At 34.8% G+C, this 26,384-nt stretch overlaps 2 protein-coding genes across 5 annotated transcripts; both read left to right on the top strand.

Annotated features, from left to right (window-relative positions):
- The first annotated feature begins 5,577 nt into the window (after positions 1-5,577).
- LOC130052811 (uncharacterized) lies at positions 5,578-13,730 on the top strand. 2 transcript variants are annotated; one of them, XM_056158855.1, is made up of 4 exons: positions 5,578-5,766; positions 8,023-8,061; positions 10,674-10,773; positions 13,488-13,730. In XM_056158855.1, exons 1-4 carry the CDS (start codon positions 5,737-5,739, stop codon positions 13,655-13,657), a joined length of 339 nt encoding a protein of 112 aa, XP_056014830.1. In that variant the 5' UTR covers positions 5,578-5,736; the 3' UTR covers positions 13,658-13,730. The 2 variants fall into 2 exon arrangements, 1 of the variants encoding a protein (XP_056014830.1); XR_008801198.1 differs by lacking the exons at positions 8,023-8,061; positions 10,674-10,773; positions 13,488-13,730 and adding an exon at positions 6,038-6,420.
- A 1,726-nt stretch (positions 13,731-15,456) lies between these two features.
- Positions 15,457-25,472, top strand: LOC125678783 (uncharacterized). Of its 3 annotated transcripts, none has more exons than XR_008801199.1 (4): positions 15,460-15,795; positions 18,133-18,228; positions 20,146-20,196; positions 20,502-20,603. XR_008801199.1 is itself a non-coding variant. In XM_056158856.1 (4 exons), the coding sequence occupies exons 1-4, from the start codon at positions 20,187-20,189 to the stop codon at positions 23,088-23,090; spliced, it is 324 nt and encodes a 107-aa protein (XP_056014831.1). In that variant the 5' UTR covers positions 19,993-20,186; the 3' UTR covers positions 23,091-25,472. The 3 variants fall into 3 exon arrangements, 2 of the variants coding, with proteins under 2 accessions (XP_056014832.1, XP_056014831.1); XM_056158856.1 differs by lacking the exons at positions 15,460-15,795; positions 18,133-18,228 and adding exons at positions 22,244-22,342; positions 22,975-25,472 and having other exon boundaries at positions 19,993-20,196; positions 20,502-20,600; XM_056158857.1 differs by lacking the exons at positions 20,146-20,196; positions 20,502-20,603 and adding an exon at positions 19,231-19,519 and having other exon boundaries at positions 15,457-15,795.
- The last annotated feature ends 912 nt before the right edge of the window (positions 25,473-26,384 follow it).

Here is a 26,384-nt window from a genome sequence, read left to right as displayed (position 1 = left end):
ATTTGGGGTTTCCCATAACAAACTAAGGACTTTGATGTTGAAGATTTTGTTAACACAACTCCTCCTAAACCTCCAAATGAAATTCACTGAATCTTTCAGAATTTCATTTTCCTACTGCCAAAAAATGCACTTTGCCATTATGCTCAAATGGGAGGGAAGAGGGGGGAGGGTAGGACTTCATGGGCTTAGTGCTCAGATTATGACACGTGAGTATCTCTACCTTTAACTTTTCTCAGCTTCAACTGCTTGTAGAGTATGATGCAATGTTCCATATTTATATAAATGATATTGATCATAACATCTTCATAATTCAAAAATTTCTTTTACAGTAGAATCAAAGTTTGAAATTTCCAGCTCAGAGTTCAACATCTCCCTATCAGATGGTTGTAAGGTAGAAGATGAAGATGCATTCCAGCTTCTGAGTTCAGGCTCTGAACTCTTTGTTCTGACTTCTGGACAATCACTTCTGGCTGGTTCTCCTTCATTGTCCTTGAACAGTAAGATATAAAAATATTTGTGGTTTGCTATTCTGATGAGCCCCTTTATTGTATTCCTCTCTAGCACAATAGCATTAATGTGTATTTACTATGCATGATATGTACAGTAGTGCACTACAATTTAATATTCCAAATACAGTGAGGTAAAAAGACTATTAATTTGATTTCATTCAAAAACAATATTTTATTTTATGCATGTGTTCATTTTAGATATCCCATTTTACTTGCCAATGGTATAAATTGTACAAATACATGGCTGTTATGCATAAATATTATTGGAAAGAAGTGAAAAGTGTATGGAGTGCCAAATTAACATAAACTCAAATAATTGCGCGCATTAATTGAATTGATGATATCATTAATTCTTCAGCTGAATTAATGCGCGCTTTAATTGAATTAATGATCTCTTCAAATGAATTAATGATATCAACAATTAAATTGATGCACGCTACAATTCAATTGAAGAGAGCAATAATTGATATAATGTGCGCATTAAATCAATGGATGAGAGCAATAATTGAATTGATGCGCCCATTTATTCATTTGATGAGCCCATTTATTCATTTGAAGAGAGTAATAATTGATTTAATGCACGCATTAATTCAATTATTGCTCTCTTCAATTGAATTAATGATATCTTTAATTCATTTGAAGAGAGCATCAATTCTTTCAGAGAGAGCAACTATATAATTAAAGATATCTTCAATTCAACATATCCACAATTGAATTAATGATCTCTTTAATTGAATTGTTGCTCTCTTTAAAAGAATTGATGCACGCATTATTTCCTTATACAAAAGCATTGTAAATAATTAAAGATATCTTCAATTGAATTAAAGAGATCATCAAATTATTTATACCTAGCTCTAAATTAATTATTGGGAGCAATATTTGTACGAAATTGATGCTCTCATCAATTGAATTGAAGAGAGCAATAATTGAATTAATGTGTGCATCAAATCTATTATTGCTCTCATTATTTCAATTGATGCGCGCATCAATTGAACCAATGAATTGAAGAGAGCAATAATTGAATTAATGAGCGCATTAAATCAATTATTGCTCTCATTAATTCAATTGATGCGTGCTTTAATTCAATTGATGAGAGCAATAATTCAATTGAAGCGCGCATTAATTCCTTTGATGAGAGCAATAATTTATTTAATGTGTGCATTAATTCAATTAAAGAGAGCAATAATTGAATTGATGATATCTTCATATAATTGAAGATAAATTCAATTATTTAAGTTTATGTTAATTTGGCGCTCCATAAAGGTGGACTTAGGTACTGTGGAAATACTTTTTTCCTCGTGGTATTAATTTCCGCTATGTATGCGGTCACAAATTTCCCATGGAAATATGTGCCAGCGTACTTAAAGTATGTCAAGAAATATAGTGACAACCATGGAAAAGTTTAACATTTACAGTGATTGAAAAGACCCATCAGCTTTGATCTTCTTAAAACTTTTGATTCTTTGTTTTAATATGTTTATAGATTCAGATTTTTCTTCACCACGCACCAATCTTTTAAGTCTTGTGGAAAACATCCGAAACAGGAAGTCGAACTTGAATATAAAGGTACTTGTATTTTTCTTTTATGTGAGCTGAACATTCAAGATTATATTTTGTTGATTGTCATTGATGTCAATGTCAAGGATTTTTCATATATTTATCTTTTCTTTAAAAAAAAATTAGCAAAAAAGCATATGTATCATGTTTTTTTTCCTCATAGTTAGAATGCACTGTTTATTGTTAAAATGGAAAGGGTTAATTAATTACTAATATTAAAGTGGCACTGGCTGATTTAGAGGGGGTCCAAGGGAGCCCACTCCCATTTGATTTAGTAAAGACAACTAAGTCCTTTTATTTATGTTAGACAGTGCTTTTATATGCTTAAAAGATTAGCTTAAATAACTCAAAAAACTATATAAAAAGACCTATAACCTTGGAGCTTCCAATGACTTGGCCACTGGCCCCCATTAGGGTTTGTTCACACCCCAGCCCCCCCCCCCCCCCCCCCCCATTCTTTTTCAATCAGTCTAACACTATTTTAATCCAATGACTCCGAAGGATCAGAATATGGTGGACAATTTTGAAGCAATGGATAGTGCATGCAAAAATTCAAATTATTCTGTGGTAAAATAATGATGTAGACATATTCAAAAAGATTTACCATGAGCATTTATGCATTTTTACAGTACATAATATCTTTTATGCTCTCCATTGTTATAAGAATATAAAATACTATTCGAAGAAACCGGTTTTCTCATGTCCCGCAGCTTTGTTATTTTTCTTGGCAATTAACAAAGAATACATAGTTTTTTGAAAATTGCCATTTATTAATGACAATTGAAGAAGTTGACAACTTATTTACAACCCCTATAATGGGGAGATCCCCGAGTATCAAAACTACAACTCAGACAACCTAAACAAGAATGACATTGGGATCTCTATAATTTTTATAAATCTTGATAAATATAACATAATAAAATAGAAAAATAGAAAAATAAGGTTGCACCTTAAAATTTGCCATAAAATCCAATGATAGAATGAACACCCAGCAGATGAGCTTTCCAGCTGCCACATTGTAAATAAGATATGATACAGAATCCTATTGTGAAATTAGGCTAGCATAAGCAATTGTCACACTGACACAAAAATCCTATTTCTTATGTCCCTTAGCAAGGGGAGTTAATCTGCAGTTTGTGAAAATAAGATGACACTCAAAAAATGGGGGGGGGGGGACAAAGGGTGGGGCCACAATTGGCTATAAATTAGTTTAACATTGGAATATAGGAAAACTTTTCTACATATTGATATGTGTAACGTTTCGTCCGTAAATGACTTGGGTTACAATAATTTTATGCGTGGGTCTCCTGTTTCTGAGATCTACCTTGAATCATTTAAAACCAAACACGAGATGGGCTTAATTAATACATATATATTTAATGAAATAATAAATTATGATAATATATATAAAACAAATGTGGGAAACCCGAATAGTATATAAAGTTAACCGGGTTCAATGGGATACCCGGATAGATGCAACAGTACAGCCGGATCAAAAACTAATAATCACAAAAGGTTGGCACCAAATCCTAGCCGGGTAATACACTACAATAGTGATAATTGATTAATTACCATCCTCTTGGGCTCTTCAGGCTCCATTCTATAGTGAGAAGTGTATCTTAAGTCTCTCTCTTCTCTTCTGTTCTCTTGGTCTCAAATGCCTGGCTTTTATAGCAAACGGTTGAAGAGGGCCGAATTACAGCACGAGCGACTTTCGTGGTACCGCATGTTTTAGCGCCATATTTGGAGAGATGGGAGATTTATTCAGTTTGGGAATAAGTTGTGTTATGGATATATCATGGGGTATAGGATGGTACAAATGTAAGGGAAACACTTAGGAAATGATGCCAGTGTTATGTCAGGTAAGGATGCCGAGTAAAATCTCTTATTTATTAAGGACTGTTGTTGCCATGTACTTCGCATAGAGGAAATTCGGGTTTCCGTATATAAATCATTACGATATGAATGTACAAAGATTCTTTACATATTTAAGTTGATCAAATGATGATTAAGTTCATCAATACATATTTTATTATTGATAGTTGCACACAATCTAATTTTGGACTAGCCGTTACATATGGAAGTATCTTCGGATAGTGTAGATTCAATTAAGTTTGCTCAAATCATTAACCCCAAGGGTGGGACCACAATGGGGGATCAAAGTTTTACAAAGGAATATATGATCGAAAAAAATATGCTGATAAAGAATAGCAAGGACATATTGACTCAGGTGAGTGTTGTGGCCCATGGGACTCTCGTTTGGATTCAAATGATAGCCTCCAAGATGGGACCACAATGGGTTCAAAATTTAACACAGAATTACATATAGAATGATTTCTTTTAAAAAATTTCTGCTGAAAGAAATTGTGCACAAGTAGTCAAATTGATTCGTATTTGAGACCTCAGCACTTTTGGGTGTTGATTTATATTTAGTTTTTTAGAATAAGTGTGCTTTGGTCTGCCATGTATATAAGAGGTCTAAACCTAATTTATGGCTAGTAGCAATACATATATATAGCAGATTCAATGTCATTTTGTGAAAAGTTGGATTAAATAACTTTAACCATATAACATAAAATTACAGAAACCTGCCACAAGGAAAGTAAAAACATCAATGAAAATAAGCATTGGGTGGTTGCACTTTGACATTGAGAGGAACAAGTACATTCAAGTAAAACTGAAAACTGGTGGTGGAAGTAGAACAGTGGATATGCCTGTGGAATCATCATACAAGGAGATACTTGAAAAGGCCATCAACATATTTTTTTCCAGCAGGTATGCATCTTTGATATACATTAAAGGACAAATTGTCAGTAAACTAAAGAAAAAAATCTGACAAGTAGATTCCTGGGTAAAATCATTGAAATTCTCTTGGACACAAAGGGGTTATTTAATAATAATATGTCAATCATTATAACTTGAAAAGTATAGTTAATTTTGGCCATACTAGGACAATTAGAATGAAGGAAATAAGGCCAAAAAAAATGTTTGTTTCAGGTCGCCCGACCGACCCTAAATATATCCAACGACCCTATAAATTTTTTTCAATTTTCTGATTTCAATTTATCGACGTACGAACTATTACCCGAAATTCCAAGACATTTATTGTAAATGTATATATATATATATATATATATATATATATATATATATATATATATATGAAATCATGTTTAGATAGACCAATGGTATATAATTATCTGCATTAGGGAGACCGCAGGATTAGGGGGAAAAAATCTGGTCTCCCTAATATTTTAGCATCGTGCAGGTGCCAACTCACTGTACTTTCAAGGATAAATCTTATGTAGTAGTATCTTTAGATTGTACTTTCATAGAATGCGTTATCAGGAGTAGGCGCTTTCAGGTTTTAAGGACAGAAAATAAATTTTAATTATAGACTTTGTATATTGAAAAATAAAGTAAACCTGCCTTAGGGAGACCATCAAAAATCGTTGTGAAAAATCAAAAATCGACTATATATTTTATTTTCGGTTTTTAAACATTGTTTCTATGACTAATAGGCACATATCTGGACACTTGCTTTATTTAAAATTTTATTATTTAAAAACTTTAAATTTTGTTGTTCGATGAGATTTTCATTTTCACGATTCCGAAATTAACGCTCGGGCTCGGAGTTTTGTGTTCCGTATCCAGTCACATTGAGCGGAAAATGGCGAATTTATCTTACGGGAAGCGCATGGTAAGTTTACAAGGATAAACAAATCAACTATTATTTTTTTTATAGTGCATATTAAAACACAGCTATATTTCTGTCGGCTTTAATAAGTATCAATGCGTTCAATGATTAGCTTTTCAAAAAAGCTTGCTGTCTTTTAGCCAAATTTTAAATATGCAATCCAAAGCAACTCTTCAAGAGCAGTAATAATTATAAAAAATTTTCATTATGCATAACTCCACGGTTTTTTTTGTTGTTGTTGTTGTTGTTTTTTTGTACGTTTCACCAAATCCAGAAATCTCAAGTTTATAGCTAGCACAGCAAGCGTTTATGGTAACGCGAGAAAATTCGGGATGAGGTCAGTACTATGACACAAAAGTTGAACATAGTCTTATATAGGAAAAGATCTCAGATGTATCTGACTGTAGATAAACACTATTGTTTACTTTTTTATTATAATATTTTCCAAATCATTAGTTGATTAAATGAAAATTGATATTGATTAAATTCGTTATTCATTATTGAGGTTCTAACTCTGCACCCAAAATAATCATACATATGTATAATACTTGAGTTACATGTATACTTAGTTATACTTATTGCATATTTAGTGTATTATTTTACATACATACATGTTAATCCTACACAATATGTATAGAAATGTTCGCCGAAGTGTACTGCGACGTTACGATTCAGGCATGTGTGTAAACTGGTTGGCAGAACCAAAAATTGATAATGGCACTTAGTATGAAGAAGTCTACCGATAACGATATTTTATCAACATATGCGAACTCTTTGTCAGAAGAAGCGAAAAGGAGATATACGGTAAAGTTGCTGTACAACCGTGGTACCTGTTCTCTGCATGATCCTTACCATTTAACGTGAATTGGAGCCAAAGCCCAGGTACCTGACCAGATCTGACGTTCGGTGATATTTACCTGTACCTGATCGACACACCATCTTTGTTTACAAAGGAGTCTATGAAGGCCTACAAATCATTAGATGCTTACAAGTATGGGACAATATAAATGCATAATTACGATAGTTGTTCTTGTAAATAATTCCTAATGGAATTCATGACTAATGTACTAGTACAGAAGATGTCCGCTGGTTCCCATGATTTACCACTGATGTGTTGACGCTTAATTGCAGATATCCAGAGCTCTCTTCTTGATTCTTGCTTCTTGGGTATGCGGTAAAAGCTTTTCGGACTACTCTTATCAAATTTATTAGCACAGCCTATTACACAACATGACACAACCATCGTTTTGCTCGTGTTTACTCAGCATTCGGCCATTAAACTTTCAAATGTTTTGCCAACCAGTAAGTCACGTGACTGATTTCTTACATCACGGCGAAAATCCCTATTTATAGAATATTATAATTATGTATGTCAGTTGTATATCGTATGTAGTTATGGTTATAACCTTAAGCAACTGATATCAGATTAAGGGCATACACAACAGTTTTTTCCTACAATGAGATTTTCTTTAAAATTACACCACGTATCATTGAAGATATGAACATTAGATATATGCAAAGAAAATTACCTCATAATGCGCGATTTACAGAGCTATGGGGCCGCCATAAGGGGGTGTTTTTGAAAATACATGAAAAACAGTTTAATCATGTTAATGTTAAATAAAAACTTAAATTTCTTGCAAAGTAAAAGTCAGAACTGCCTTGTTTGAGGTTCATTGTTGAGAGCATTCATTAAATTTATTTTCTTGTAAAAAAAATCATTGTGAACTGAATTTCCAATTTTTATGGGGTAAAATTGCAGTTTTTATCATTATTTATACCCTTTTATACAATACATAATCATGATAATGGCAAATTAAAATTTTTCCTCATGATGACAATTTGTTCATAATTTCATATGCTGTAAATGATAATACACGTATATTTATGCTCTTTTCAAAACATGGGGTCAATGCGCTTGTTGTTTTTTTTTTTTTTTAGATATTTGGCATTATTTAACACTTTTTTCATCTTATTTTTGCCCATGCCAATGAATGGCGCGTTATTTGGCGGACGGCAGCATTGCCATTTACATGCAATTATGATGTACGTTTCCTGTTTTTATTAAATCACTGTGACATTAAAAATGAACTATGATGTTTACCTAGATTGTTACGCGCTGGCGTTTGTTTACATGCCTGTTATGGCTTTGATTGTCAATATATTGTGACGCCATGGCCTTAGTGATAGCAAAACAGAGTTATTTCCCCCTGTAACTATTGTGTATGCCTTTAAGTGGACTCATCTGTACTTTTTCAGTTAAAAGCTGGACTTGAAAGTCAAGGCATTTTGCAAAAGGTGGGTACAATCTTGCATTAAAAGATGATTCCAATGTTCAATCACTTTCATTCTTTGACACCAGAGATATTGTAACTTTTTCTGTCAACTCGTCATTATGTGGGGGTGGGGATATGGTACATGTAATGTAAACAAAGAAAGGAGGCTAACACAAATGCAGAGCCCCCCACCCACCCACCCCCCACCCCCCACACACACACACAATTCGCAACATGTTTTTCACAGTATGGATAATTAAATATGTATTACTATATATAGATCTCTTTAGCAAGGCCCTTCTTTGAAACTGTATACATGTACATCTCCTTTCAATATTCAACATTTATCTCGGGGGGGGGGGGGGGGTATTGTGATTGGTCAGCAGGTTGGGCAAGTGATTTTTGACATAGCTACTTGCCCTTGGGCAAGTGCAATAAAATTGTATTTGTCAGTCCTTGTGACACTTTTTTGTCAACTTTCCTATGCACTCTGACTCTGCACCCATATGAATGAAATGATACAATTCATGTCATGACCTACCCTCTAGGTCATATCTTTAAGGTCACTAGATCATTTTTTGTTAATTTCTTGTGTGTTCTATATCTCCAACTTATTTAGGATATTTAAAACTTATGTCAACACGATGTGTCATGACTTGCACTATAATCTACAGACCCTGAAACGTGCTACTACACCAGTTGCACGGTACGGTTCGGTACGCTTTATGAACGGTACGGTTCGTTTTCTGAACGGTACGGTTCGTTTCTTGAACGGTACGGTTCGCTTCTTGCATGGTACAGTTTGCTAAAAATAGCTGCACGCTTTGTGAACGGTTTGCACGTTTTATTAATTTGCACGTTTTATTAATGAGGTGGGCGTGGCCTGAACGCTTTGACTTCGTATAAATTGTACGTTTCGATAGTTTGTTTTCACTCGATCGGTCTTATTCGGCTCTTTGATTATCGGCTGCAGGATTTGTGGTTGTGTTAGAATGTGCACATGGGGAAATGAGATGTTATTTTTGATTGCTTCGATGGAATAATTCCATATTGATAACGTACATAAAAGTTATGAATACATGTTTTTAGAATTTGCTTAAGTCTAAGTCTTAATGGTTGTTATTACGTTTCAATTTGTTTTTCATTTCTCATCAGACATTTATTAATTTACGATTTCATAAAAAGTTGTTACATGAACTGCTCCCCGACATGAGCGTGCGTAAGTGTAAAAACAAAGCGTATTAAGTTTCCGGATATAAATTACAGTGCCTAAATTGGAAAAGTTTTTAAGAAGAAGTGAATTTTGTTTTGAATACACTAAAGTCGCAAATGACACCATGATTATTTTCTGCACTTCACATTTATTGTGATTTATCATCGGCATTATGAAAGATCCAGGATATCTGCACGTGAAGTTTGTACGTCCTTTTTTGTCAGCATTCAGTCATTCATAATTAATAATGTTAGATATCTGTTGCATTTGTCTTTGAATCAAATAAAATGATGATAATACATATATATTCCTATCCTTTATCACGCGAAGTCCGATTTTCATTTCCCTGACTTTATTTTTGATTACTGAAAATTGAATTTAAAAAAATTAACAGAAAAGTAAGGCAAGTGTATAGTTTGCAATAAAAATGTTTCATATACCTTTTCTATATATTGTTGAAATACTTAAAAATGCTGAAATGAATAATTTTTTGCGTCCGATTTGATGCTTTGCATCAATTTAACTTGTTTACATTCTTTTACACATGTATGTATCTATTTATTTCTCTGTCGATGTAATTAAAAATTGTTTATTAGTGTACATAATATATCCGCCAATCTACATCTATCTATATGGGTCGTTATCAATGTAGAAGAGAAAAAGATATGTCAAAATTATTGCTAATAAAGTAATGAAAATATTACAGTGTAGAATGTGACAATTTTTCTAATCGGTCTAGAAATTTCTCATATGATTCAGACACTGTACGTAGGAAAGTACATATTGAATACAACAGTAGACAACCATTCGTCTCATAGCGAATTAGATATCTTCTAACACTTTGCCGCGTAGTTTTGAAATCGTACTTTGTTTTAAGCATCTCGGTGATTTTCACAGTTGATAACCCAGCTTCGTGATGTTTGAGGATAATGCTTCGAATAGCCAGCGATAGTCTACGACCTCCTTTCCCATCGGGCGCCATTGTGAAAATAATATACTGTGGCTGAAAAAGTGGGTCACGTGACATAAATTGCACGCTTTCTGCATGGTACGGTACGCTTTCGGGCTTTTGGGGGCGGGGTTTGCATAATATTATCCTGCACGCTTTCTGCACGGTACGGTATGCTTTTTGAACGATACGGTTCGTTTCTTGAACGGGACGGTACGTTTCTTGAACGGTACGGTTCGTTTTTTGCACGGTACGGTACGTTTCTTGAATGGTACGGTTCGTTTCTTGCACGGAACGGTTCGGTTCGTTTTTAAGGTGTAGTAGCACGTTTCAGGGTCTGTATTTTGAGACAGTGCACACCTTTTTATATCCCAATTTATTGAGTGACTTTCTTGAGATATTAAAAGATGGTTAGATGACCAAGTGTTGACTGATATATGATATTTTCATTTTATGTTTTTATTTGTAACAGAAAGTAAAACGCCTGAAGCCTGAGGAAGATGCCAAATGGTGGTGTCAGGCTGGTCTTGACAAAGATGGGTTCAGAGTAAAATATATATCTGACTATAAAGGTGAGTTTAAACCATATTTATATCATCTTTGCTTGCTCATTTGTTCCTATATTCCTACAAGGCTGAATTCATGCAGGAACAACTCCGCATAAGAAACAAGATCTTAGCCTCAAAATCTAATCTAACGTTCAGATACATAGATGACGTCTTATCTACATGTATTAACCAGTTTTCACGAAAAACTTTGTAAAGCACAGGCCCTTCGGGCGTCCCAGTATAATAATTGTGCAAGCCCGAACAATATTTTGCAGGCCCAAAATGTTTTTTTTCTAATTTGACCTCTTGTTATCTGCTGATTCTACTCTATAGACACATGCACAGTTCTACTGTAGGAAAATACAGGTCAAGATGATCATAGTTAGAGAACAACTGACATTAAAAGGATTATATTATTTTTCAACATATTAATCCAGTATATGCGAAAGTTTTTGGACCACACAGGACATTCGGTCCTGTGTAATCAATGAACACACCGGACCGAACCAAATTTTGTCAGACCGAAAAACCTAATGTAAAAAAGTGAAACATGTGAAAATGCAAAACCAAGGGAATCTTATTTATTATACTAGTAATACTATACCAGGAATCCCTCCCGTATAATACTTTAGACAGTCCATGCGGTTTTAATCAATTCATTTACGTATTTGGATGTGTGCTATTTTTTTTTTACTTATAACAAACTCTGCATCAAGATAGTAAAGCTCAAAACCGGACATTGAGACATCGGACATTCTGGTCCGGTGTAAAAAATGATGCATCGGACCTGAGGCACTGCACATCGGTACGGTCCGATGTCTTTCGCATAGACTGATTAATCTCGCAGATACATCAGCAGCTTATGTTCAACTCTGTTTTGTATACACCACGTACAAAACATTTTGTTTTCTCCAGAATCACTTAAATGTTAGCCAAGGCCCACCCTCGCAGTGTTCGAAATTGGTTTAAAACTTGGTATAGACCACAGGTCTATGCCAAGATAAAATGACTTAGACTTCATCGAATTGGCATAGACCATAACATTGAAAAAATAATAACACAAATTTAAAACATTTTCATTTACTTCTAATATACTTAGAAAGTGTATTTTCTTTCCATTTCTGTAATATCCTTTCCTCATAATGTTTATCAGACATCGACTGACCATGCAAGGCCCTCTTGGATACTTTATTGCTTTAAATCTAGAAAATTGGCATAGACAATTTGGTCTATCTCAATTACAGTTGGCATAGACCAGTGCTATTTGACATAGACTCGGTCTATGGTTAATTTCGAACACTGCCCTCGGTCCAATGGGGCATGAATTTTCGTTTTTTTTCTCCTCGTACGACAGGGTTTTTTTTGGGTTTTTTTATCGGATGGTTGTGATTGTGAAATACGCTTGGGTGGTTTTGAATTTCCCGGACGAGCCCCCTCCCTATACTTCAGAAAAGGCAGTATGGTTGATAATTTTTCTATGCGAAATTTGACTACTAAGTCATGACATTTAGTCTGAGTCAATCTCATGCTTTATTTGTAATATATACAGAACATATAAGAAAACATTTACAGGCCCACCGGACTCCAGGGTTTAATATTTTAAGAAGCCTGATCCCGATTTTACTGGCCTCGGGCATCGGGCCGCTGGTTAACGTCGAAGACTGATTAACAATGATACTGTTTCTAAGTATCTGCATATCATTTATCCTCCTGAACTTGAGATTAACTCAACTACATGTATGGAGTCGCATTGTTCTGCCTCATATTTAGACCTTTTTTTTTTAATTTGACAGGCAAGGAAAATTAAACACGAAGATATATGATAAACGTGATGATTACAATTTCCCTATTGTCAACTTTCCACACTTGTCAAGCAACATTCCATCTTTTCCCGCGTACGGTGTATTTGTTTCCCAGTTGATTCGCTACGCTAGACATGCTAGAGGAAGCTCTTTGTATAAAGACTTCTTGAACAGATCTGTGTTGCTTGCCAAAAAACTGTTGACACAGGGATACCAAATGCCCAAGCTTATATCATCAATGAAAAAGTTTTATGGGTGACACCACGAACTCGTTAACAGATACAGCATCAGTGTTTCAAAATTGTCTCGTGATATACTCTGCGCTACATAACTAATTTTTCTGGTCTCTTACCTGATTTGACTTTGAGAAATGCATGACAAGTGACACATGTGGAGCACTCACTCATGAAGTGCTCACTCTTCTGGAACACCTGGCCTCACCCAGGATGATTCTAGGGTTCATGCGTTTCCTTGTTTTTTGTGTGTTTTTATGTGTCGATCGTATTTATTTTCAATTTTGTCCCTGGTCTTTCCATTTTGATTGCCACATTGGTACCTTTTCTTGAATATACTTTAAATAGAGATATTTTTAGGAGGTTTTTAGAAGGTTTGAAATAAGAATTTATGCTTGCTTGTGCTATTATAAATGCTCACCTACATGTAGTAGATTTTGAAAAATCATATTGATATTTTTTGGCACTATTGTGTGTTTGACCCATCAACTCAGACACACATAAGCTTGTAATTGCATGGTATTGTACATGTATGTGATCCTAATAAGTACTTGTATCACCAAATATTGAATCACTGAAATTGAGTGCAAATGAGAAAGAAATGTTATTGCTATACATACAGTGTACTGTTTACTTTAGGTGAACTAATGATGAGTTGCTTGTGCTCTATTTGTATGAATGCACTTGTTCTTGCATTATGCAGGATTTGGTGTATTTGCCGAAAAAGACTTCAGAGCAGGGGATTTTCTTCTAGAATATGTTGGAGAAATAATTACTGAAGAAGAGGCATTTGAAAGGCAGAGAAAATGTGATGAAAATAATTTTTTTTTTACAAGAACAAAGGGAAAAGTATGTGGTAAGTTTTATACATGAATGATGGTAGACATCAGAAAGTGTTTTGTTTTCAGTTTGCAAAGCTCATTGTTGTTTTCTAAATTAAACGACATGTACATGTAAGAACATTACTGATCTTTATTTGGTTAATGCATAATTGAAATAGTTTTTTGTACCGGACTTGACAAAGTCGGGGTAATATGATACCTGTACATGTATTTGCTTTCTGCCTGACTGTCTGTCAGCGTGTGTGCCTACTTGCTTATTGCGTGTCTGCCTGATAGTTTTTTATACGCCCGTCGAAGACGGGACGTATTATGGTATGGCGTCGTCCGTCTGTCTGTCCGGACCTTGTGGGCAGGATACAGACTGAACCATAAGCCCTAGGACTTTACAACTTGGTACATTTGATCACCATGATGAGAGGAAGATGCCTATTGTTTTTCATGGTCAAAGGTCAAGGTCGTAGTATCACTTTTTAGGAAAACCTTGTGGGCAGGATACAAACCGAACCGTAAGCTCCAGGATATTATAACTTGGTATATTTGATCACCATGATGAGAGGAAGATGCCTATTGTTTTTCAAGGTCAAGGTCGTAGTATCACTTTTTAGGAAAACCTTGTGGGCAGGATACAAACCGAACCGTAAGCTCCAGGATATTATAACTTGGTATATTTGATCATCATGATGAGAGGAAGGTGCCTATTGTTTTTCAAAGTCAGAGGTCAAGGTTCTAAGGCTATCCTTCTTTATATCTTGATATCCATTTCTACAAGCATAATAATGAATTAACTCACAGAGGACAGTGCTAACTTCACTAAAATATGAATCCCACTAAAATATGTTTTCCTTGAGCAAAATCTACGGGCGTATTATGCCACATTGGCGTTGCTCTTGTTGGTTTATTTTTCCTCAACTATTTTGTGCAGGATGTTCATACTGTGTACATACTTTGTTACATGTAATACTCTGTCACATACCAAAATAGGTCACTGCCTTTTGTATTTTGACCTTAACCAATTAAAGAAATTGGGTTTTGGGGAAATATCTCCTCAACTAGTTCAATCAGGATATTCATATTTGGTACATGAGTAGGTATATTGTGTAATATACCATAGTGTTCAATCTAAAGCAATTTAGCATGGCACGGTGTCATGCCCTTTTCCTGATGCCATGCCCTTTTTTTCCGGCGCCATGCCCTTTTTCTCATTCAAACCTATCGACAACAGAGCGCCATTTATTTCTTTTTGGTAAAAGTAATCTTAAAACTACAATAGACCACTGGTCGTCTCTAACGAAAAAAGAAAGATACAACGAGTTAAGTTCATTCTATGAAATTTAAATTGAGGGAATTTTACATGACCTGAAGTTATGAAATAATGCCCCCCTGCCCCCTATATACTAGTTTTTTCTGAATCTGTGTAATTTTATTTTTGGAAGGCAAGTACATGAAGATGCATATAACACTTTCTCAAAAAGAGAAAGTATATACATGTAGAATGTATTGCAAAGTTATATATATTACTAAATATTGTTGCCTTTAAAATCAAATAATTATGATAACAAAGTGCCCTAAAAATCCGAAAATTGCATAACGTGTGCCCTTTTAAGGCAAAATTTTGTGTGCCTTTTTTCTTTCTATACCAAAAGTAGGTCACCGCCACCTATATTTCCATTGGTTTTTTTTTTACAGAGTTTACAGCCCTTGACACTTAGAATATCTCCAGAATAGTAGATTAATTTTTTCATCGCAACTCCTCTTCAATGGTTTGAGGGAAAATGTTTTGAAACTTTGTAAAAAGTAAAGGCATGATATGAAGATGTACATGGAGGAGGGGCATTATGGTCCATTGTTTTTAATTTTTTTAAAGAGTTACAACCCTTACCACTTTCAATTTTAGTCAAAATATAGGTTAATCTCATAACTTTGCCATTTCTGCTGACTTGCTACCACTTTGAGATACATCTATTTGTCATTTTCAGTATTGATGCTTCATCAACTCAAGATCATATATGCCAGTATGTCAATGATGGGAACAAGATGGCTAATGCTGTCATGAAACTTTTGACTTTTGAGAGGCCTTGTCTATGCTTGTTTGCTGTCAGAGATATTCAAGAGAAAGAAGAAATACTGTATAACTATGGAGATACTCAGAATCTCTGGTGGAGAAATAAGGTACAGATATTGAAGAAAGCATAATAATTTCTCAATCTACTGTGATTGACTTGATCCATGATATCAAATGTTCAATGAACTGGATTACATTTCTTTAGATATAAAGTTATATAATGATTTACCCTTGAATTGAGGCATTAATACAAATTTGAAATTTGATAACCATGAAGATGAATAGTTTCAGTTTACATTGTATTTTGAGTTTTTCACCTCTCAACCTATACTTGAAGTTTATGGCTTTTCTCATCCCATGGAAGGAAATGATATATATTATTACTCATTACTTGACTTCACCTAAGCCATGAATTGATTGCTTTGTTTTACATTCATGTCATTTCATAGAAAATTCAGTATTATGGACCATTTTATCTCACGTGGAACAGCAGTTTTATGTGAGCTTTTCTGATCACAATTTTTCCGTTGTCTGTCCTTCGTAAATTTTTAAGTGTTAGACTTCTTCTCTGAAATTGCTAGGCAAATTTCAACCAAACATGGCAGGAAGCATTATTGCGCGGTGGGGATTCAAATTTGTTCAAATGGTGCCCTTGGCACCTAGGGTTCTGTACTTAAGGGCCAAAAAGGGTGAAAATGTACCATTTCTGAAAAAATCTTCTTTTCAGAAGACACTGGAAAGAATGATAAGATTTTATGCATGGGGCATCTAAAGGACCATGAGATTCAAGTTCATTCAAGAGAAAACGATCTGCAAACTTTGGGGCTGATATAGGGGGTTCAAAGTTTGACGTAGGCTTATATAGGAAATAAGATTTAAAAAATTGTGAAAGTACATGGCAGAACCACTTGATATTTTGCATGAAGCTTCCTAGCAACAACAATTGTTAAAGTGATATTGGTTTGTCAACTTGTCGACTGCCCATAAGGGGATGGGGTGGTGGTTTCAAATTTTACCCATGGGGGTAGGTTCAAAGTTAAACATATGCTTATATAGGTAAAGATATAAAAAAAAAAATATTCTGCGAAAGTACTAATAAGACTGGACATGAGAGGCCTCATGATTAAAAATGTGATCCCATAACCACTTTGACATGGAGGCCCCTATACAGTAAAAGATATAAAAATGTTCTTCTGTGAAAGTACATGTACTAAGCAGAATGATTAGATATTTTGCATGAACTTCCCAGCAACAAGAGGAGTCAAATTATTCAAGGGAAATCAATCCATTGACTTAAGCATGTTAAGGGCCTGCAAGTGAATGAAAGTTTAACAAAGTCTTATACTGGAAAAGATATAAATTGTCTTTAGTGGAAGTACTGAGCAGAATGACTTGGTATATTGCATAAAGCTTTCTAGCAACTTTTATGTTTAGGTGAGCATTGTGGGCCATTGGCCTCTTGTTTATATATAACTGTATTATAGGTAGCTACAAATTGTAAATTTCCAATTTTTCTGCTGAAGTGGGGCAATGGTGTCACTTGGACATATCTAATACTATCTTTGCAGTTAGATTTCTTAATTTTTTACCCCTCTGCCAATTTTGGCCTAAGGGTATTGTCAACACAAAGTCAGATGGGAGTGTATTAGTGTTTGTGTGTGTGTGCATTAGACTATTGTTTCCAGGCCATACATCCTTTGATTTTGGAGTAAGACCACTGAATCTTACTAGGATGTTCACTTACATAGGGTAGATGTGCATTTCAGGGTCAAATGTCAGGTTGACATTTGGGGAGGTTACTATAACTTAAAATAGCAAAATTGTTTTAGGAAAATATTTCCTAAACTATAAAAGATGGATCATTGAACTTTGGTAGGATGTTTACTCAGATAGAGTAGATATGCCTTTTGGGGTCAAAGTATCAATTTGACCTTTGGGGAGGTCAATGTAAATTAAAATAGAAAAATCTTAAGTATAGGAGATGGATCATTGAAACTTGGTAGGATCTTTACTGATATAGTTTATATTTGTTTTTTGGGGTTAAAATGTAAATTTGACCTTTGGAGAGATCACTATTATTAAAAATAACAAATGTGTTTACTAAAAATAGCAAATTAGCTATCTCCTAAACTATAGAAGATGGATCATTGAACTTTCTCAGGATGTTTACTCAGATAAGGTAGATGTTGGGGTCAAAATGTGAATTTGACCTTTGGGGAGGTCACTGTTACATGTACTGAAAATATAAAAAAAAAAGTCTTAAATTTAGAAGATTATTGAAACTTGGTAGGATGTTAATCAGATATGGTAGATTAGCCTTTTGTGTCAATATGTCAAAATGCTGAGGGTTAATCTGCAAGTTTGGAGAACCTATTTTTATTTTACTCATGACCGTTCATTCCTTACCATGAGTTGGCATTGTATCATTTTATACTCTTTTTCAGTGGAACATACATGTAATGGAAACACAGAAAATGATGAAAATGGACAGGGTGACTATGAGGGAAGCAGTAGCTGCAGCAACCAAAGGAACAAGTCAGGTAAAGCTGTTAATCAATTATGTCTCCCCCAGCAAAAGGAGTACAACAATATACCATGGTGTTATAAATTGTGATACAGAAGTTTCGGTTTGATTCATGATACATGTATGTTAATCCACCCAAATGATATGGCTCCATTTCATTTTTAACTCACTATAGCTGAAAGCTCATGTGAGGTTTTTTGATTAGTTTGTCTGTCATCCGTCAGTCTGTAAACTTTCCACATTTTCAATTTCTTCTCCAGGCCAATTTCAACCAAACTTGGCAAAACGTATCATTGCGCGATGGAGATTCAAGTGTGTTCAAATGGTACCCCTAGTCACAGGGTTCTGTGCTTATGGGCCCAAATGGTTAAAAAGGTACCATTCTTAAAAAATCATCTTGTCATAAAGCACTGGAGAGAATGATTTGATATTATGCACGGGGCATATAAGCGACCATGAGATTCAAGTATATTGTTACTGGTTCTATCCTCCACCAATAAAAACTGGACACCATTGTATGATGGAAAATTGTTGAGTGTGGCAAAAAAAACAAACAAACAAAATCAGGGAATGAAAAAAGGTGTCATCAATGTAGTTAAGACAGTAAAAGATGTATCTTGCAGATGTGAATATGGCATTTTTCCATAAAATAAAGCATCCCACATGACTATGCTATCTTCACTTGAGGGCACAAAAAGCAACATGATCATACTTGCACTTCCAAACTTGGATTTTAACATTTTTTTGCATGAGAAGCAAAAAAAATTAACAGTAAAGAATTTAAGAATATGTGAGGTAACCATAAATGCATCAACAACTAGTGCAGATGTTGCAAATTGAATTAATTTTAGTAGATTTGGCCGTTGTGGTACTTAGGTTTAAGTCTATCGGGGCACCTATTAATACTAGCTAGTGAGTTCAAACTTTTTTTTTTGGTAGGGCACTGGCTTTTAAATCTGAAGGTTGTATTTGAGACTTAGTGATACTTCCTAACAATTCCACTTCATTTCTTTCACAGTAAAGTGGTAATTGGAGGACGCACAGCTTTTGCAGGAGCAATTTTAGGATTTAGCATAAATTCATTCATGCTTCGCTCAAATTTTTGCTAGGAAGAAGTTTTGCTTTTGTAGCATGATACAAAAAGGATGATCAAATAGATTTTGAGTGTATTTTACAACTAATTTAATCTCCTTATGATGTTGAATGTTTGGCCGGGTTGCAGAACCTGCATTCAGCTTTGAAGTATGGTGAATGCCAGGTGATCAGCTGGCTGAGCGGACCACTTGTGCATGCAATGTACTTTGTGTAATCAAATCACCTCACACCTCTAACTTGACATCCTTCAAACTTTGTACAATTGTATGGAGACATTAAAGATGTATTTTTGACTTTTTGGAAGCGCTCTGACATTTTTCCAAAATTTACATTTAGTTGAACTTTGTCACTTTCACAACTTGTTTTGAAATAGACAGTACCTACTTTGTAAAATTGACTCCTCTCATAGCGTTTACTTTACATTGTTCAGACCTTGCTTGTACAGTTGTAATGAACACATTGAAGATATGTATGTGATTTTTAGGAAGTGTTCAGACATTTTTTGGAAAAGTTTACATGTAGTTGAACTTTGTATTTTTCTCAGTATGTTATTAACTCCTCTCACAGCTTTTATTTGATATTCTTCAGACCATGTACAGTTGTAATGGACACGAAGAAAATCTGCATGTGGCACTTTAGAAGTGTGCTACATGTTCATATCTTTGTAATTTTCCCAGTATGATATCTAAAGGCATGGCCTAAAATATTTCATTTTATGTCAGTGAATAATGTATTAAATCAACCATGCCATTTTGGCCAATTTTAGTATTTCTTGAAACCAACCCTAACCTTAACGTCTATACCTGTAGTCTGTAATGCATATTTAAATATATTTCAGGTTCTGTTCAGGAGTCCCTAAATGGTATTCAATGTTCTGCAATGCTTCCAGGTATAGTTATGCTTTCATTGTTCTTTCGAATAATTTAATCAGTGCTTTAACATGAAGATGTTTAATAAGCTCTGTTTTAATGTGATGAAACTTTGAAACTTGAACACAAGGATTGTAAAAACTGTATTCTCAGATATTTGAGTCATCTGTTTTTCTCTCTTGATCATTTCTTTTTACCTCATTTTGGGTATTGATCTACATAACATTCTAAGTTACATTTCGGGAAATATTGCCTTTTACAATTTACTGACTTCTTAATTTCCTAATGAATAAGTAGACTACTGATGAATTTCATTCAATTTTAGAGGAAACTTGTTATGTTAATGAAGAAGATACTAACGGTGATGATGAACAGGTGGAATCAGTTCAAAAGAATGTTCCTAGGACATCTAGAAAATGCTCAGGCAAGAATTAAGTTTCATATTATATTTGCTCTACTGTTCTTAAACAATTGGATTATGCAATTTAATCAACTTTTGCTTATAAACCGAAGTCATTGAGGTGTCATTCCATGTTCTGTCATCTTTTAACTGTCCATTCATCCAGAACTGTATTACTTTTGTTACTGCTTCTCAAAGGGCAAGGTCTCTGGCTTGAGTACAACTGCAGTTAACATTTTTATACGCCCGTCTTAAGACGGGACGTATTTGGTATGGCGTTCATGTCCGTCCGTCTGTTAGCTTTTTCGTGTCCGACCCGTAACTTAAATACTACAAGGCCTACAATCATCAAACTTTGTCTGTAGATACATCTTGGGTAGAAGGTGTGTCGCACATTAAAACCAGGTCACTGTGACTTTTCATTAAGAAGATATGGCCATATATGGCAAAACTTGTCCGGCTCATAACTTGAAAACTATTAGACCTAGACCTAGAATCACCAAAATTGGTCAACTAATGCATCTTAGGTAGAAGGTGTGTCGCATCCTACTTTAAGGTCACTGTGACATTTAATTAAGGTGATATAAAAAAAAAGAATGTTTTAATGGGTACAATCTATACTGTTAACAATATGTGACGGGCGTATCATGTGCCGTGGCGGTGCACTTTATTAAATGTGTAAACAAGGCATCACACCTTCATTTAAATTAGAACATGGATATATTTAACATGGATGACATTATGTGAGAATACCAATAAAAACATGGATACCATTATATATATGTAGCTGAAAAATTGTTGAGTGTGGAGATAAACAATCAATAATCTCATAAAAACAAAGCAAATACAGAGGACAAGTTTGACTTTGATGACATATTATGCTAGAAATACTGCCCTTGAAAATTTTAATTCCACCACTTTTAACTTCAGATGAAATATCAGAATGTGATATGTTGGATTTACATTTAGTGCAAAAGTATATTGAGCAAAGATGAAGGTCAAAATTGTTTTAAAGTTGATGGTATTTGTCTTTTCAAAGTTACTGTCCTTGAATTGTTAGATTTTAATAATCATTGTTAAAGTGAATGATAATTGTATTATGGGTCAGTACAAGGAATTCTTGAGGAGATGAGCAGTAGGGAAACAAACAAATTGTCTTCTCAGAAAGACTTACTGTAGTTTCATCATTTTTTGTCGATCATCAATTTTCGTGGATTTTGTTGTTGACTTCATACATGAATTCAAATGTTCAACGAAATGTTATAATTACCTATATATGTTAAATATAAAACATTCATCCATGAATTCAAATATCCTAGAATCTAAGCATCTTTGCTTGAACCGAAGCACCTACTGAAAACCATGGAATTCCATGACCGGGAATATTAATGAAACCAAAGTAACTATTTTCAGTAAAGCTTCTCAAGAAAATACAGCTTTGCCCCATCCATCTCACTGTGTTGTACTGTTATTACTTCTTGCTGGTTTACACCAGTAAAATCAACACAACCACCAACAGCCATAAAACAGATATGTAATGTTAGACAAGCTAGATGGCAACATTTAAAAAGACATAACTTTCATATTTTGGAAGACACATTATTTCGTTTTGGTGTTCAAATTATAATGCATTTACAGTTAATATAAAATCATACTTTTTGTTGTAGTGAAATGGTCAAGAGAAGATAGCATTATTGTAAGAAATCATTTTAGGGACTTTGTATATCAGACTGCCATCTGCTCCACAAATGAGAGACCACTGCAAAGTAAGCATTTGTAATGAATACATGTAATGTAAATATATATAGAATGGAAATGATTACATGAAGGTTGTGAGATAAGATCGTAATGAATTTTATTATGATCTCCCTTAGTTTACCAAGGTTGTGATTAAGGGCTAATTATACCCCCACAAGGATAGGGGTATACTGTTTTACCCTTGTGTGTCATTCCATCCATCTGTCCATCATTCCATCTGTAACACCTTTCTGTTTGCCATATCTCAAAAATTATACAACTTAACATCTTAGAATTTTGTACATAGCTTTATATGGATGAGATGTATTGTGAGATGCAATTTCAGATCCATCGGACATCTACTTCCTATTTGCCGAAAACTTAGAATTTTTCGTATGCAGTGGTCAGATACAACATTTTTCGTAACATATTTCTCAGCAACTATACATCACAGGCTACTGATATTTTGCATGAAGATTTACATAGGTATGATGTATTTAGGGATGCATTTTCAGATCCATTGGACAACTTCCTGTTTGCTGAGAACTTGGACGTTTAGAGCGGGGGTATCACTAGTGAGCATTGGCTCACAGATTCCTTGTTTTCATTAAAAATAATTTGGAATGAAATGTTTATAGGACATCTTTGGTTTCTTTTGTAGGCAAAGAGGCCATTCTTCAATTTCTCGCAACAACTAACTTACAGAGCACCAGAGGTTTAACTGCACATGAACAATACACCAAAGTCAGAACAAAGCTATTTAATGACAGACTGTGAGAACAAAAACAGCAACATCCATGACAAAAATGTCAGGAACAAAGTAAAAGCAATAAACAGATTTTAGATCTACAGTTGAAGCTGATACATTACCCTATTGTCTGTCCATCTGTTGTCATTTCTTGTCATCACATTTCCTTCTAAGTTAACGAGAAGGTTTGCATGAGACTTTACCGGAATGATTTCCTAGTGATTTAGTTGGTTCTAATGAATTTTATGGAGTTCAACCCCTAAGGAGCCATGACTTAAAAAGTCATCACATTTCCTCCTAGGTCATTGATTGGAATTTGATGAAACTGAACAAGAATGATCCCCTAGTTTCCAAGATTTCTGAATGTCACTTTCCTCTTTATTCTTTGAGCATAAGGGTTAAAGCTTGAATTGAGACATGGTCTATGTCTTTGAGGTCAAAAGGTCAAGGTCACTGCCTGAATGAATACTTATATTTTACAGTTTATAGCTCTACTGAGCTTATGTGATACCCTGTCGTCTATCCATCTGTAAACTTAAGGTTCTTTGCATGGAACAGATTTTGATAAAACTCATAAAATGAGCTGGTAGTGGTCTAGATGGTACAAATCCAATTTTATTGGGTTCTGACCCCTAGGGGTCGAATAAGGGGCCACACCCTTAAAACTTGTAATAGCATCTCCTGAGGTAATGAATGGATTTTGATCAAACCTACCTAGAATGATCCCCTAGTAGTTTAGTTGGTCTTAAATTTTCATAGGGGTCTGACCCTCAGGGGCCCAGTTAACTGCCACATCCCAAAAAGTTTGTTATTTGCCTCTCCTCCTAGGTTATAAGTTGCATTTTGAGGAAACTTACTATGAATGATACCTGACTAGTGTGATTGGTTCAAATAAGCTCTCATGGTGGTCCTACCCCTAAGGGCTTAGTAAGGGTGAACCCTAAAAAATTGTTATTGCATCTCTTCCTACATTATTGGTTGGATATTGATAAAACTTACTCAGAATAATCCCCAAGTGGTCTAGTTGGTTTTATAAATTTTTATGGGGATCAGAACTCCAGTTCCCACTTAGGGGCCAAGCCCTAAAAAGTTTGGTATCACAACTTCTCCTAGGTTTTTGGTTGTGTTTTGATGAAACATACCCAGAATTTTCCCTTATTGGTCTAATTAGACCTTATAAATTTTCATGGGGGTCCGTTCCCTATGGGCCTATTTAAGGGCCACCCCAAAAGTTCTCCTAAGGCAATGGATGGATGTTGATAAAACATACAGCATAATCCTCTAATGGTGTAGTTGGTCCTAATGAATTTTTATCGGGGTCAGACCTCTAGGGATCCCATTAGGCACTTCAAGTTTGTTGTCCCATCTCCTACTCCTAGGTATTTGGTTCGATTTTGATGAAACTTATGCAAATTGATCCCCTAGAAGATTATTTGTTCTTATGAATTTCATAGGAATTGACCCAGTTAATGGCCATCCCCAAAAAAGATTATTATTGCATCTCCTTCTATGTCATTGGCTGGATTTTGATAAAACTTTCGCAGAATAATCCCCTAGTGGTGTAGTTTGTCCTTATGAATTTTCATGGGGCTCTTGACCCAGTCTGACAAAGTAAGAGGCAACCCCTTAATAAGTCTGTCATTGAATCTTTTCTCAGGTTTTTGGTTGGATTTTGGAGAAACTTTCCCAGATTGATCATCTGGTGGTCTAGTTGATCCTTATGAATTTTCATAGGTGTCTGACTGTAGGGGCCAAGTAAGGGTAATCACATCTCCCAGGTTATTAGTTGGAATTTGATGAAACTTACTCAGAATAATCGTCTAGTGCTTTAGTTGGTGCTAATGAATTATCATGGGTGTCCTACCCCTACAAGCCCAGTCAGGGACCACACCCAAAAAGTAATGATGGCATCCTCCTATGTTATTGGTTGGATTTTGTTGAAACTGACCAAGAATGATCCCCTAGTGTTGTAGTTGGTCCTAAAAAAAATCCATCCTTAGGGGCCCAGTAAGAGGTCACATTCAAAAGAGTATGTTATTGCATTTTCTCCTAAGATACCAGCTGGATTTTGATGAAACTTGCCCTCAATGATCCCCTGATGTAGTTTGTCCCAATTCTTATGTGGACAAGTCCCAAGGAACAAAGTTAATGCTATGCCTAAGTAAATTTTAAGAATTTAATTATTTCTGCATATGTCAGTAGAGCATCAGGTCCTCTTGGACCTTTCATGAACATGCTGTAACCTACCTACAGGTGGGGATACTCATTTAAATTTCACTTTAAATAATATAATCATGTTGTCATGAATTCTTAAAATGCTTTATGTACATCTCTGAGAAATCATAGTTACTTTTTAAATTGCAATAATGTCTTAAATACTGGGAGATTGTTTCAATAAATGTTAAAATGTTGCTGTATGATTTGTTTTCTGTCAACTTATGTAGATTAACCTGAGGAAACTAGGTTCTGTTAAAGGAAAAATCTAAATTTAAATTTAGTTTTGCTCAACAACTTCTCCTGTGGTTTGTCTTGTTTTTCAACAGAAGTCATCATTTTATGATTGGTTTTCAGAATTATTGTACATGAATTAGAAATACTAGGTAAGGTCAAATATTCAACAGAAATATTTTTGAAGTGAAATAGGACTGCAAATGAAGTCTGAAAGATTCATGAAAGAGAAAACTTGTGTGCACTAAGACCAAGAATCTTACTGAAGCTGCCTTGATGAGAGGCCAATATACATTGTATATATCACAAGGCCAGGCACTCCTATATTCAATTTTCAAGGGGAAGACATTGTTTTTGTACTTTCTGTCCACCTGTCTGTCATAAAATCTTGTAAACACTTCTCCTTCTATATGGCTTATTTATAGGATAGACTTGAAACTTTGCAAAATGCTTCATTGCCATTTAAAGATATGCATATTATCTAGACGTGAGGATCCAATTATTTTCCTAAAAGTTACAATGGATCTAAGCGGGGTGGAAGGTGTAAAATAGCTTGTGAACACTCCTCCTCCAATATTGCTTATCTGATAGATTTGAAACCTTGTACAATGCTTCATTACCATTTGAAGATGTGCATATCATCATGAAAAGAGGATCCAATTATTTTTGTGCAAGTTGTAGTAGATCGAAGAGGTGGAAGGTATGAAATAGATTGTGTAGGCTTATCATATAGCCTTGAAACTTTGTACAATGCTTCATTACCATTTGAAGATGTAACTACCATCAGGATTTGATGATTCAATTATTTTTGTCTAAGATATAGTGGATCTAAGAGGGGTGAAAGGTAAAAAAAATCTCTTGCGAACTCTTCTCCT

Source organism: Ostrea edulis, chromosome 3, assembly GCF_947568905.1.
Source record: "Ostrea edulis chromosome 3, xbOstEdul1.1, whole genome shotgun sequence".
Taxonomy (NCBI): Eukaryota; Metazoa; Mollusca; class Bivalvia; order Ostreida; family Ostreidae; genus Ostrea; species Ostrea edulis.
This window is presented reverse-complemented; position numbering and strand designations above follow the sequence as displayed.